We start from the raw sequence: 13264 nt of genomic DNA, 5'->3' as shown, positions 1-13264 counted from the left end.
CAAATGTCACTCTCAGGTCTTTGGCCGGAAGAGTGGTATGAGGGCGTTTGTGAGATTGCAACCAAGTCACCGTTGCTGACCTTCCCTAGCAAAGAGCCTCTTCGTTCTGTTCTTCAGTACAACTCTGCCATGAAAAATGACACTGTGACTGCTGTAAGTTCCTTTTTCTTCTGCTCCTTTTTAAGCACAGTGTATAGAATATACTTGGGAAACTCCGGTAAGAGAATATAAGTGTATCTGCAGATCCAGCAGCTGCAATTTCGGTTATCTGCAAATACCGGGGGCGCCAAGTAAAGAGGTAGGGAAAGTAAAGTGCTGTGTTTTGAGGTCTACAGGATGCACCACATGCCCAGCTATGTCGGTGCTGGAAAGTTGGTTAGGATTTGGGCCTCAGGGAACAATCCTAACTTGTGCTGAATCCAGTGCATTGTAGGAGTGGACTGGGGCGCAACTCAGTGTAAGGAGATTTTATTCCCCTTACCCATGTTGCACACCAGCCAGCCCTATGGGGTTACTCGGATCTGTGCCCATGATTTTGAGGTCACAGATTTGAGCGGCCTGTGCAACTCTGGTTGGGCAGGGATGGGATGTTAGGATCCAGCCTGCACTCCCACAGCTAGTCTCAACCCCCTCCTGGTACCGATCTGCCTCCTGATCCACCCTACCCCCTGCCAAAGTTGCCACCTCTTCATCTCCATTACACCCTCCTGCCACCCTCTTCTACCCCCTGCACTGGCCTGCCCAGGCTGTCACAAACTTACCCTGTCCTGGTGCAGGTCTGGGTCTGTTTCTAGGCCTGTGCATCTCCTCACGCTGGCCTAGCCTGCTCCCAAGTAGCAGCAAACATGCTTTATGGCACGTTAGTAACACATAGGAGCCAGCACAAGGGACTCACACCTGCTCAGGCGTAAGTCTAGATTGCAGTGACAGAGCTTTACAGGACAATTATTTTAAAAGACACCTATCTCTCCATCTCCCTCTCCATTAATTTTTAAAAAAATCTCTTTTTAATCTAAACTTATCTGGCAATTTGTGTTCTTTCTCTCTGCCCCCAAAGAGGCATGCATCAATTAAAAAAATAAAATAGAATTATTGAAAATACCACGATAAACAAAATCATAATCCAAAACCCAAAAGAACCAGCTGAACCAAAAGGAGTAGGGAAAACCAAAAACCAGCTGAACTGAGGAGTGGGGAGAAGACCAACAGGTATTTGGAAGGGCATTAATTAATTTAGCTGAATTGCTTGCTTAAACAAGATTGACTTCACTAGCTTGGTTAAGAATCACAAGTGAAGGACCAAGTGAGCTTCTAGGCAGTAGCATAGCCGGGGGGGTGGGCGGGCCGGTAAGTATTGCAGGTGCTGCAACGTGCCGTGTAAGCGACCCCTCCCACTCGCTGTTGGAGCCATTCGGGGCAGCATTGGCTCCGATGATGAGTGGGGAACTTGCACAGCGCATTGTGGCATCTGCAGTATTTGCCATGCTGCCCCCCTCCTAGCTACACTACCGCCTCCAGGGAAAGGTATTTCAAAGCCTGGATCAGCAAGGGCCCTATTGTGTCATCTCCCCCCACCTCTGATGTTGAGCATGCTGGGTGGACAGATTCGTATGGGGAATTTAATTATTTTTAATTATTTGGCAAGGCTGCAAGTTTAATCACTTGCTGCTCATCAGCCAGACACTTGACAATTTGTCTTTCCCCCAGGGTACACTTTGAAACGTGCCTCTTTGTGAGCTGCGATAGGATTTTATGCAACTCTTGTTAAATTCCACTTTGCATAGAATGCATGTTTAATAGCTTTTTGAAAGTGCCCTGCAGGTGAAGTAACTTGATCACCTGCGAGGTGCCAAAAGACATTCCTCTGAGTTTGGTGTTGCTCCCAGTGCCTGAATTAATTGATGTGCCTTTAGGCTGAGCTGAGCGAGTTACGGAGTACCATCATCAATCTCCTGGACCCTCCCCCAGAAGTGTCTGCCCTGATCAATAAACTGGACTTTGCCATGTCCACCTACCTACTGTCTGTGTACCGCCTAGAATGTATGAGGTGAGTGTTTTATTACTGCTCAAGCCTTCACAGTATTATACAGGCATTCCCCCATATCAGTGGATCTCATATCTGTGGTTTTACTCACCCATGGTTCTCCTCCCTTCCACACTCATTACTTACCTGTCTTCCTTTGCAGTGCTCTTTATTTTCAGTCCTTCCTGTTACAGAACTCAAGAAGCAGTCAGTCAGAACTCTAGAGCAGTGGTTCTCAAATTGGTAGGTCACCGATCCCTCTGCAGGACTCCCTGCAGCTTGTAGAAAGTAAAAAAAAAAGATTGACTTACTTACTTTTGCGATCGCAATCTGGAAGTGGGTCGCAATCACAAGCTCTGTGGGGCTCTCTGCACCCCCTGGACCCCAACGGCAGTTAAGTTATGTTGAAAAAAAGCCCTAGCTTTTCCTTGCAGCAGCACGATCCTGAGGATTGTGTCACTGCCCCTGCAAAGACTTACCTTCAGGCTCAAACTCCGAGTGAGTTTGAGAACCACTGCGCTAGAGGCATGAGACAGCCAGAGCACTAAGAGGAAACAGGAGGCATCCTGCTTCCTGTTAGTATTCTCATAGTTGTCCTCCTCTAATGTTCTGGCTGACTACTTCTTGCATTCCTCCCCTCACATGATGTAAACAGAAAGGGATGTAAAAGGGATGTATGTTCCTAGTAAGGTGGGCCCTCTGTATCTGTGTAGGGTTGGTTTTGGAACCTTACATGGATGCCAAAATCCACAGATGTTAAGGTCTGCAAATGTCACACTGATAAAATGGCATGAATTTGCATAAATTTGCACATGCATACATTTGCGTAAATTTGCACAAATTGCATACATTTGCACAAGTTGTGCACATTGCATGAACTTGCATAGATTGCCGAAAACATACCTAAATTGCCTAAACTAGTATAAATGGGTGGGTGTGAAGCAAATGCTGTGAAATGGCAGGGTGCGAGTGAAAAAGGCTACAGCAGGGTACATGAAGTTTGCGAAAATACATTTTCAATTCACAGTTGATTTAAATTGGTGGATGTGGAGCCTGCAGATATGGCAGGTCCACTGTAGTTATGTTCTGTGAATGCTTACCTCTGTGCAAGATGCATTACTGTTAACTGCTCTCCTGTAGGGTATTACGATCAACGGACCCTGATCGCTTTCAAGTCATGTTCTATTATTTTGAGGATAAAGCTATTCAAAAAGACAAATCAGGTAAGACTGTATTGATTTTATTTTACTTAAGAGAGAGACAGGCTTGCACCTGGCTATAATAGAACCCATGCACTAACTTCCTTTCATAGGCTTTTCTTTTGCTTAATTGCTAGATATTGTCCCTTAATTGAAACTTTTGGGTGCCTGTAATTGTGCCTGTATCTTCAAATAAGAGATTAATCATCACTGGACCAAATCTCTGAGACCCAAAATTTGGAAATGGGACTGACTCTTGTCTTGCGTATGTGAAAATGCCATGACTAAGCTGCCTGTGATCCTGAACCATCTTAGGTGATAGCAGTTGAAAAGAAATCAGTAGGATTGAAATCTGGGAGAATGTGTGTTAGGATGGAGGTCTGAAAGATGGAAATTTCCCATTTAATGAGGCCAAGAAAGGAATATAATTGACATTTCAGGAAGAGGTGACTAAAACAAATTATGACTTAGGGCGCAATCCTAACCCCTTATGTCAGTGCTTTCCAGCACTGGCATAGCGGTGCCAATGGACTGTGTGCTGCATCCTGTAGTTGGGTGTCACTCACGGAGGCCTCCTCAAAGTGACGGAATATTTGTTCCCTTACCTCAGAGCTGCATTGCCCTTATGTCAGTGCTGGAAAGCACTGACATAAGGGGTTAGGATTGTGCCCTTATATTTCTTTTTCTTAAACCAGTTTTGCCCAGCACTGAATTTATGCAACAAGGATCAAATGTGTACACCTGTGGGCTGGGCAGAAATGTTAAATGCTTGACTATTTTCTCTTTTAAGGTATGATGCAGTGCGTGATCGCTGTTGCAGATAAGGTGTTTGAAGCTTTCCTCAGCATGATGGCCGACAAAGTAAGTGACCCAAGGATGGAAACACAATAAGTGTACAGGGACGGTGAGCTTACACTTTGGACAACCAAACCCTTGGGCCAGTCACTATCTCTCAATCATTCATACAGGGCTCCATTCATTCATTCATTCATTCATTCATTCATTCAGGAGGCATTTTGCAGAATTGGTTTAATTGCAAAGGAGCATAAAATGCCTTAAGTGAGGGTAGGAGCAGCTCAAGGTATAAAACATCACAGGTGAGTCACTAGAGCAGCGGTTCTCAAACTATGGGTCCAGGAGCCACCAGAGGGTCACAACCCAAGTTTTGGTATGTCGTGAAACTGACAGCGCAAATTAGGCTATGTGCATCAAGGCTTCAACAACCTTCTCCTTTGGGGGGGGAGCACTGCTGCCCAATCACCATTATAGCCACCGAGGCTTGAGTGGCTGGTAAAGTGAAATTTTCCTTAGGTGGGTTCCAAAGTTAAAATGTTTGGGAACCACTGCACTAGAGAATTGACCATGCCATTAACAAGAGCAGTTTGAGGCACGAGTGTTGCTTAAATTATTAGGACTCGACAAACTGCATCGTCGGTATCTTGCATTATAGATATAAATACGTATATGTTTACAGGTGACTTACTGTGGTTCTGTTTGACGCATTTAGCCCAAAACGAAGGAGAATGAAGAGGAACTGGAAAGACACGCTCAGTTCTTGCTGGTGAATTTTAACCACATTCATAAGAGGATCCGGCGGGTTGCAGATAAATACTTATCGGGTCTTGTAGATAAGTGAGTATTTGATATTGTCCATGATCTGATGATGCCTGTTTAACGTAGGTAGGGAGAACTGAATGAGGGCTGAGCTTGAGAATATGTGGGGCTCAAACATTTGCTAGGATGTGGTGTTTCAGAGAATGCAATTACCTCTGAAAGGGCAGCATTTCTTATGGGAAGGCAATACTTTCTTTTCCTGTGCTACTGTAAACTCTGCTCTCATCTCCTCCCTAGCAAAGTAGTGTTTAACAGAGCTACAGGCTGAATGCTCTGAAATCTGGAAGTTTTTAGGCGCTTGGACTTAAAAAAAAACACACAAAAAAAACCTTTTTTTTACTGTTTTGTGCCAGCCATCATAATGTAATGCATGCTGGGGCTCTACACAGCAAGGTAGCTGGGTGACGCAGAAGGCCGTGTAGAGCTGAGCACATGTCTCATTGGTCCTTGCAGGGGCTGATGAGGTGGCCGGAAGGGGTGAGCTGGTGGTCTCACCCACACCAGACAGCACATTATAGACCACACCAACTGCAGGTTCATTCTTTGCCTGAAAGAAGCAGGTTGCCCCCCCCCCCCCGATACAGATATCTCATTATCGTTTATGCAGTTATTCTAAAGTTCAGAAAATTCTGAAATCTAGGACACTTCTGGATACCCAGCCTGTATAAGCATTGCCAAAGTACCTGGTGCAGCCTCATATGGCTGCAGTAGCCCATTTGAGAGACTGAGAAGCCCGTCTTTTCCTTCTTTCTTGGCAAGACCATGCATAGGCCTCACTGCTCATGTTGTGTTGATGAGCAGATTGCACCTCTTTCGCGTTGGGGTTGTTTTGGCAGTGAGACAGACTGAGCTCTGGCTGGTTCAGAAGACCGATGGGTAGAATTGCCCTGCCTCTGTCCACCTCTGTAGCTCCTCCTCTTCCTCACCCCTACTACCCCACAGATCAGAGCAGAACAGAGCAGTAGAAGAAAATGGTGTAGTCTAGAATGTCTCTAACCTCTCAGTCTCATTTTGCAAGAGGAGTGAGATCCTCTTTTTTTGCTTTGTTGTGTGCAAATTAAAGAAAGGGTGCTTTCCCCTTTATGTTAATCTGCAAATATAATCAGTTATAGTCAAATTTAATCAGTTACATGAGTAACATCTCTTGAACGGGGTTTCAGCCCTAGAAAAACTGTTTGATCCTTTGCTTATTTGTCTATGTGTTATGTTGGCCCACCAGCCATCAAGGCTGCTGTTTTAAAAAATACATTTTTAATGCAGCATATTTATAAATTGAGACTCACTGTTTGCCAGCTGCAGTCCTGTAATACACACACTGGCCTTGTGTGTTTGTTTTTCTCAAAGGTTTCCTCATTTGCTGTGGAGTGGAACTGTGCTGAAGACCATGTTAGATATCCTCCAGACTCTCTCGCTGTCGCTAAGCGCCGTAAGTGCTCTTACAGTTAACCTTCATTAATACAGCATTCATCTAGGTCAGCAATTTCTTCTCCCCGACCTCTACAGTTCTTCTCTATGGTCTTCTCCTCTTGTGATGTCACTTCCAGGAGACTCTTCCTGGTTCTACGGCTCTGTTTCTGGGGCAACTGTCTGTAGTAATGAATTGCCTATCTTTAAGGAACCAGTGGAGGAAGAAGGGCAGACAATTTGTTACTACAGACAGTTGCCCCAGAAACAGCCACAGAACCCAGAAGACTTTTTCAGCAGTTTTCAACCGCTGTGCTCCAAACTCCCAAAGCACACTTGTGGACATTTCGTAGTACATCAATGTGCCACGGCACACTGGTTGTGAAAATTGCTGGTCTATATAGTTCTTGCTATTGGTATTGCTGGTTGTTTTATTATGCCTTTGGTTCATTCTCTTACTCTTAACAGTGGTGTTTCTCTGTGAGCAAGGAAGGGCCTAGTTCAGCTTAAAAAGGAGCCAGTTGGTAGAGGTATTGATGGCATCTCTTCTCACTGCCTCTACTAAAAATTATATGGGTTATAGGTTCTTGTATTTCTCTGTCTGAGAATTTGGGAGTGAGTTTCGTGTGTGTGTGTGTGTGTGTGTGTGTGTGTGTGTGTGTGTGTGTGTGTGTGTGTGTGTTTGTGTGTGTGTGTGTGTGTCTCATCTCTTTTTCTAGTTGAATGTGAAATTACTGACTTCCAACGCTTTTACAGTCTTAATTTTATTTTTATTATGCTTGTTTTATGTTTAAAAAAACCAGCATACTGTGCCATGGTTTATTTTTATAAGTTGTCAAAGTCTGACTGGATATGATAGGGAGCAACGATCAGCTGCTGGTGTATGAATGTTTGAAACCAGCTTGTGTTCTCAGTAAAATGGTGACTTTCTGTTTTAGGATATTCACAAGGACCAACCATATTATGACATTCCAGACGCCCCATATAGGATCACCGTTCCCGATACATATGAAGCAAGGGAGGTAAATGCTCCACACACTGGATCAGACATGAATTGACCATGTTGTTTTGGGTCCTTGTTGTGGCTTCTGGGCATGGTTATAGCTTGGGTTTTATGCGTGTGTGTTTGATCCAGCTCAAAGTTTGCTGTGTTATATTTTATTATTAAGGATGGCGATTGATCGCTTGCTGGCTGTTTTTTATGTCTCTTTCCAGAGTATAGTAAAGGATTTTGCGGCACGTTGCGGAATGATTCTGCAAGAAGCCATGAAATGGGCTCCTTCCGTCACCAAGTCTCACCTGCAGGTCAGTTCTACAAGTTGCAGAATGTATTAGTGTTGTGGTAGTCAAAGGAAGGGAGAACAAAGAGCTTTAGTTGTGGCCAGAGGGAGAAAGGGTAATGTTTACAGCTGAAAGGGACAAGTTATCTGAATATCACATTGCCATACCATAACACCATAAATGTCTGTTCCTGCCTAGCGGTGAGCTGAAAGTGGGAGTGTAGCCTTGTTACAGGGAGAGAGGATTGCTCACACCCCACATTGCTCTCTGGAAGGATCTTCTGTGTGCAATAGCAGTGTCATAAGAACATAAGAACATAAGAACAGCCCCACTGGATCAGGCCATAGGCCCATCTAGTCCAGCTTCCTGTATCTCACAGCGGCCCACCAAATGCCCCAGGGAGCACACCAGATAACAAGAGACCTCATCCTGGTGCCCTCCCCTACATCTGGCATTCTGACTTAACCCATTCCTATAATCAGGAGGTTGCGCATACACATCATGGCTTGTACCCCATAATGGATTTTTCCTCCAGAAACTCGTCCAATCCCCTTTTAAAGGCGTCTAGGCTAGACGCCAGCACCACATCCTGTGGCAAGGAGTTCCACAGACCGACCACGCGCTGAGTAAAGAAATATTTTCTTTTGTCTGTCCTAACCCGCCCAACACTCAATTTTAGTGGATGTCCCCTGGTTCTGGTATTATGTGAGAGTGTAAAGAGCATCTCCCTATCCACTCTGTCCATCCCCTGCATAATTTTGTATGTCTCAATCATGTCCCCCCTCAAGCGTCTCTTTTCTAGGCTGAAGAGGCCCAAACGCCGTAGCCTTTCCTCATAAGGAAGGTGCCCCAGCCCCGTAATCATCTTAGTCGCTCTCTTTTGCACCTTTTCCATTTCCACTATGTCTTTTTTGAGATGCGGCGACCAGAACTGGACACAATACTCCAGGTGTGGCCTTACCATCGATTTGTACAACGGCATTATAATACTAACCGTTTTGTTCTCAATACCCTTCCTAATGATCCCAAGCATAGAATTGGCCTTCTTCACTGCCGCCGCACATTGGGTCGACACTTTCATCGACCTGTCCACCACCACCCCAAGATCTCTCTCCTGATCTGTCACAGACAGCTCAGAACCCATCAGCCTATATCTAAAGTTTTGATTTTTTGCCCCAATGTGCATGACTTTACACTTACTGACATTGAAGCGCATCTGCCATTTTGCTGCCCATTCTGCCAGTCTGGAGAGATCCTTCTGGAGCTCCTCACAATCACTTCTGGTCTTTACCACTCGGAAAAGTTTGGTGTCGTCTGCAAACTTAGCCACTTCACTGCTCAACCCTGTCTCCAGGTCATTTATGAAGAGGTTGAAAAGCACCGGTCCCAGGACAGATCCTTGGGGCACACCGCTTTTCACCTCTCTCCATTGTGAAAATTGCCCATTGACACCCACTCTCTGCTTCCTGGCCTCCAACCAGTTCTCAATCCACGAGAGGACCTGTCCTCTAATTCCCTGACTGTGGAGTTTTTTCAGTAGCCTTTGGTGAGGGACCGTGTCAAACGCCTTCTGAAAGTCCAGATATATAATGTCCACGGGTTCTCCCGCATCCACATGCCTGTTGACCTTTTCAAAGAATTCTATAAGGTTCGTGAGGCAAGACTTACCCTTACAGAAGCCATGCTGACTCTCCCTCAGCAAGGCCTGTTCGTCTATGTGTTTTGAGATCCTATCTTTGATGAGGCATTCCACCATCTTACCCGGTATAGATGTTAGGCTGACCGGCCTATAGTTTCCCGGGTCCCCCCTCTTTCCCTTTTTAAAAATAGGCGTGACATTTGCTATCCTCCAATCTTCTGGCACCATGGCTGTTTTGAGGGACAAGTTGCATACCTTAGTCAAGAGATCTGCAACTTCATTCTTCAATTCCTTAATAACCCTTGGGTGTATGCCATCAGGGCCCGGTGACTTATTGATCTTTAATTTATCAATGAGGTCTGAAACATCTTCTCTTTTAACCTCTATCTGACTTAACTCCTCGGTTAGGAGGGGCCGTTCGGGCAGCGGTATCTGCCCGAGGTCTTCTGCCGTGAAGACAGATGCAAAGAACTCATTTAATTTCTCTGCCATCTCTAAGTCTCCTTTTATCTCCCCTTTCCCTCCCTCACCATCCAGAGGGCCAACCGCTTCTCTGGCGGGTTTCCTGCTTCTAACATATTTGAAGAAGCTTTTATTATTCCCCTTAATGTTGCTGGCCATGCGTTCCTCATAGTCTCGCTTGGCCTCCCCTATCACCTTCTTACATTTCTTTTGCCACAGTTTATGTTCCTTTTTATTCTCTTCATTAGGGCAAGACTTCCATTTACGGAAGGAAGCTTCCTTGCCCTTCACAGCCTCTCTAACTTGGCTGGTTAGCCATGCGGGCACTCTCCTGGATTTAGTAGAACCCTTCTTTCTTTGCGGTATACAACTCTGCTGGGCCTCTATTACTGTTGTTTTAAGCAGCCTCCATGCACTCTGGAGAGATTGGACTCTTTTTACCCTCCCTTTCAACCTCCTTCTAACCAGCCTCCTCATTTGAGGGAAGTCTGCCCGTCGGAAGTCAAGGGTTTTTGTTAGAGATTTGCCTGGTATTCTTCCCCCAATGTGCACGTCAAAACGGATCGCAGCATGATCACTGTTCCCCAATGGCTCAGTAACGTTTACATCCCTAACCAGGTCCTGCGTACCGCACAAAATTAAATCCAGTCACCTGTCCTCTGGTGGGCTCCGTGACTAGCTGATCTAAGCCACAGTCATTTAGCACGTCAAGAAATCCGGTTTCCTTATCGTGACCAGAACACAAATTGACCCAGTCAATATGAGGATAATTGAAGTCCCCCATGATTACAACCCTGTCCTTCCTTGTCACCTCCCTGATCTGTTTCCTCATTTCAAGGTCCCCATCAGATTTCTGGTCTGGAGGACGATAGCACACCCCCAGTATTACATCGCTGCTCAAGCCTGGTAATTTAACCAGTGTCTGTTTCCCTCCATTTGTGGTGTACAGTGAGTAACCATGGGTGCCAAGCCCATAACTGGAGGGGCTCAGAAGGTCTCCCGGGCATAACTGGAAGGCACTTCCAGTTGCATCTGGAGGCCTTCTGAAGAATGTCACAGAACACCTCTCAGACACAACTAGAAGGCACTTCCGGTAGCATCTGGGAGGTCCTCTAAGGCCTTCCCATGGCCTCAGAATTCCACTACTTAAGTAGTTGGAATTCAGTACCAGTGGGTAGTTTTGTAACAGATCCCCCATGGATACTGAAGGCTGTGCAGCATGGCCTTTCCCAGTTTGAAGAGACACTTGGCCAACAGTCTGAGGCAAAGAGGCAAAGAAGGAAGCCCCATAGCGAGGGAGACAGACCAGGGACAGACTACACTTGCTCCAAGTGTGGAAGGGATTGTCACTCCCGAATTGGCCTTTTCAGCCACACTAGACGCTGTTCCAGAACCACCATTCAGAGCGCGATACCAGAGTCTTTCGAGACTGAAGGTTGCCAACATAACATAGTACTTGTATATATGCAAATATTGCAGACACCTATAACTCCCCCATACTCTCTTACCTGAAGGAAGCTAAGCCCTCAGCAGCACAATCCTAATCATGTGTACTCAGAAGTCCCACTATGTTCAGTGGGGCTTGTACCCATAAGATTGAAGCTCTAGTTTTGTTCCTAGAACTTTGAAGTGGTCAGGTAGAGAGGGTGGGATGCACATTATTTTATCTGTGGAGCATGGCAGTGTGCAGCGTTTTGAAATAGGGTTCCTGTGAAACGACTTTCCTTCCTCCTTCCTTTCAGGAATATTTGAACAAGCATCAGAACTGGGTGTCGGGCTTGTCGCAGCACACAGGGCTGGCAATGGCCACAGAAAGCATTCTCCATTTTGCAGGCTACAACCGACAGAACACCACCCTGGGGGTAAGTGTTACATAGCCCCCTTCTTGGTTGTGAATGACCTGAGCTTGCTTTGGGCTTGGTTGATTTGAGACCATCTTATATCTTCAAAAAGCAGTACCTTCTGTGGGGTTGGGATGGACTGTAGCTCAGTGACATTGCCCTTCCTTTACACGAAAAAGAATTCCTACCTGTGATTGTGGAGAACTGTGACCAATCAGAGTCTGGCAGTACAAAGTCAAGTGGACCACTGGGTCTGTTCGGTGGGAAGACAGGAGAACACTAGTAAATGTATTGCATATTCATATGTTGAATATTACCAACAGTTTCCGGGTTCTTACTGGGCACCTAACATGCCCCCATGTTGTAAACCTCGAAATAGCAATCCTTTGTCATGTTGTAGGCAACCCAGTTAACTGAAAGACCCACCTGCGTGAAGAAAGACTACTCCAATTTCATGGCTTCCCTGAACTTGCGCAATCGCTATGCCGGAGAGGTGAGTGCCGCTGCCTTTGGAGGTCAGCAGTGTTCACAAAAAGGATAGGCCTATGGCAAAACTTTGTACAGTTGAGCTTGACTGCCTATCTAGTATGATGTTTTCCAATGCAAAATAAGTGCAACTCAGCTATATGTTAGAGAGAGATTTAATCTATCATAAAGGAAGGAAGAAGGGAAGAAAGGAAGAAAGAATGAATCTGTACTTAAAGTCCTCCCTCTCTGGGCAGGAGATGGCTACTAAATGATTAAGGTGTTTTGGGAGCATGTTAATCAATTTCAGTTAAACAGTATTGTGCAAAAGCTGTGAAGCGGTTGGGGCACACCGTATGGCTGTGCTGAAAAGCTTTTAATAGCTTTGTATGCACATGCCTGATCTCGTCGGATCTCAGAAGCTAAGCAGGGTCAGGCCTGGTTAGTACTTGGATGGGAGACCACCTGGGAATACCGGGTGCTGTAGGCTTATACCATAGTCTTTCAAGACTGAAGGTTGCCAACCAATCTGTAAAAATCCCATGACCATTAAGAGAATATCAGTTACTTCTAAAGGACTGTTTGACCGCAACTGACTGTGGGAACATCTCTTACAGGTCGCTGGGATGATCCACTACTCCAATGCCACAGGCCGTGCATCAGACCTCAGTAAACTAATGATCAAACAGCTCAACGACGCCCTCGAGCCCAGCCAGCCAGAACAGTACACTCAAGCCATGTTTAAGTTGACTGCTTTGCTAATAAGTATCAGAGGTAAGAAAGAAGATGGTGCCACTGTTAGTTCTTGCACTTGGACTTGAGTCAAGTCTGCACAACAAACTTAAGCCAGCTTCGCACCTGCTGTTAAGTGGGAGAAGCTGGACGTGTGGCTGTGAAGCTCTGTCTGCTGGTAATTGGAAAGATGTTGTACTTGCCTAGTAACAACAGCAGAACAATTTAAACAATCAAAAATCAGCACATGCATCCTCCCATCTCAAGTTCAAAGCAGGGCGAGAGCAAAGCAAAATTAACATCAAGATTGTACACAAGACAGCTTAAGAACACAGTGACAGAAAAAGGTAACAGGATGAGAAATGTCTTCACTAATTTCTTCAAGGTTAAACTTTTTTCAGTTTTTTTGTGAAATCAAATCTGGGCTATAGCAGCTGTGTTAAAGGAAATTGTAGTTATTAAATTACGGACAGTAAGATTAAATTTTCCTGACAAGCAGCTCGTTTATGTATTTCCTTGTCAGCAAAATTATGAATTCTCAGCTACTCCCTATTAATAATTCTGAGTAATTTTTTTACATGTTTGCTTTGGTAGTTGAATGTGT

At 45.3% G+C, this 13264-nt stretch overlaps 1 protein-coding gene across 1 annotated transcript in view; it reads left to right on the top strand.

Moving 5' to 3' along the window:
- Nucleotides 1-13264, top strand: part of PI4KA (phosphatidylinositol 4-kinase alpha) — an 81109-nt gene that overhangs the window by 41382 nt on the left and 26463 nt on the right. Inside the window, exons 21-31 of the mRNA XM_066609565.1 lie at nucleotides 17-153; nucleotides 1914-2047; nucleotides 3164-3246; nucleotides 4013-4083; nucleotides 4730-4854; nucleotides 6181-6262; nucleotides 7179-7262; nucleotides 7456-7545; nucleotides 11365-11484; nucleotides 11864-11956; nucleotides 12546-12702. Of these exons, the coding sequence (XP_066465662.1) occupies nucleotides 17-153; nucleotides 1914-2047; nucleotides 3164-3246; nucleotides 4013-4083; nucleotides 4730-4854; nucleotides 6181-6262; nucleotides 7179-7262; nucleotides 7456-7545; nucleotides 11365-11484; nucleotides 11864-11956; nucleotides 12546-12702 (1176 nt within the window). The remainder of the gene's footprint in view (nucleotides 1-16; nucleotides 154-1913; nucleotides 2048-3163; nucleotides 3247-4012; nucleotides 4084-4729; nucleotides 4855-6180; nucleotides 6263-7178; nucleotides 7263-7455; nucleotides 7546-11364; nucleotides 11485-11863; nucleotides 11957-12545; nucleotides 12703-13264) is intronic.

This window comes from Tiliqua scincoides, chromosome 14, assembly GCF_035046505.1.
Source record: "Tiliqua scincoides isolate rTilSci1 chromosome 14, rTilSci1.hap2, whole genome shotgun sequence".
Lineage (NCBI taxonomy): Eukaryota > Metazoa > Chordata > Lepidosauria > Squamata > Scincidae > Tiliqua > Tiliqua scincoides.
Note: the sequence above shows the minus strand (reverse complement) of the source record. Positions and strands in the feature narration are given on the sequence as shown.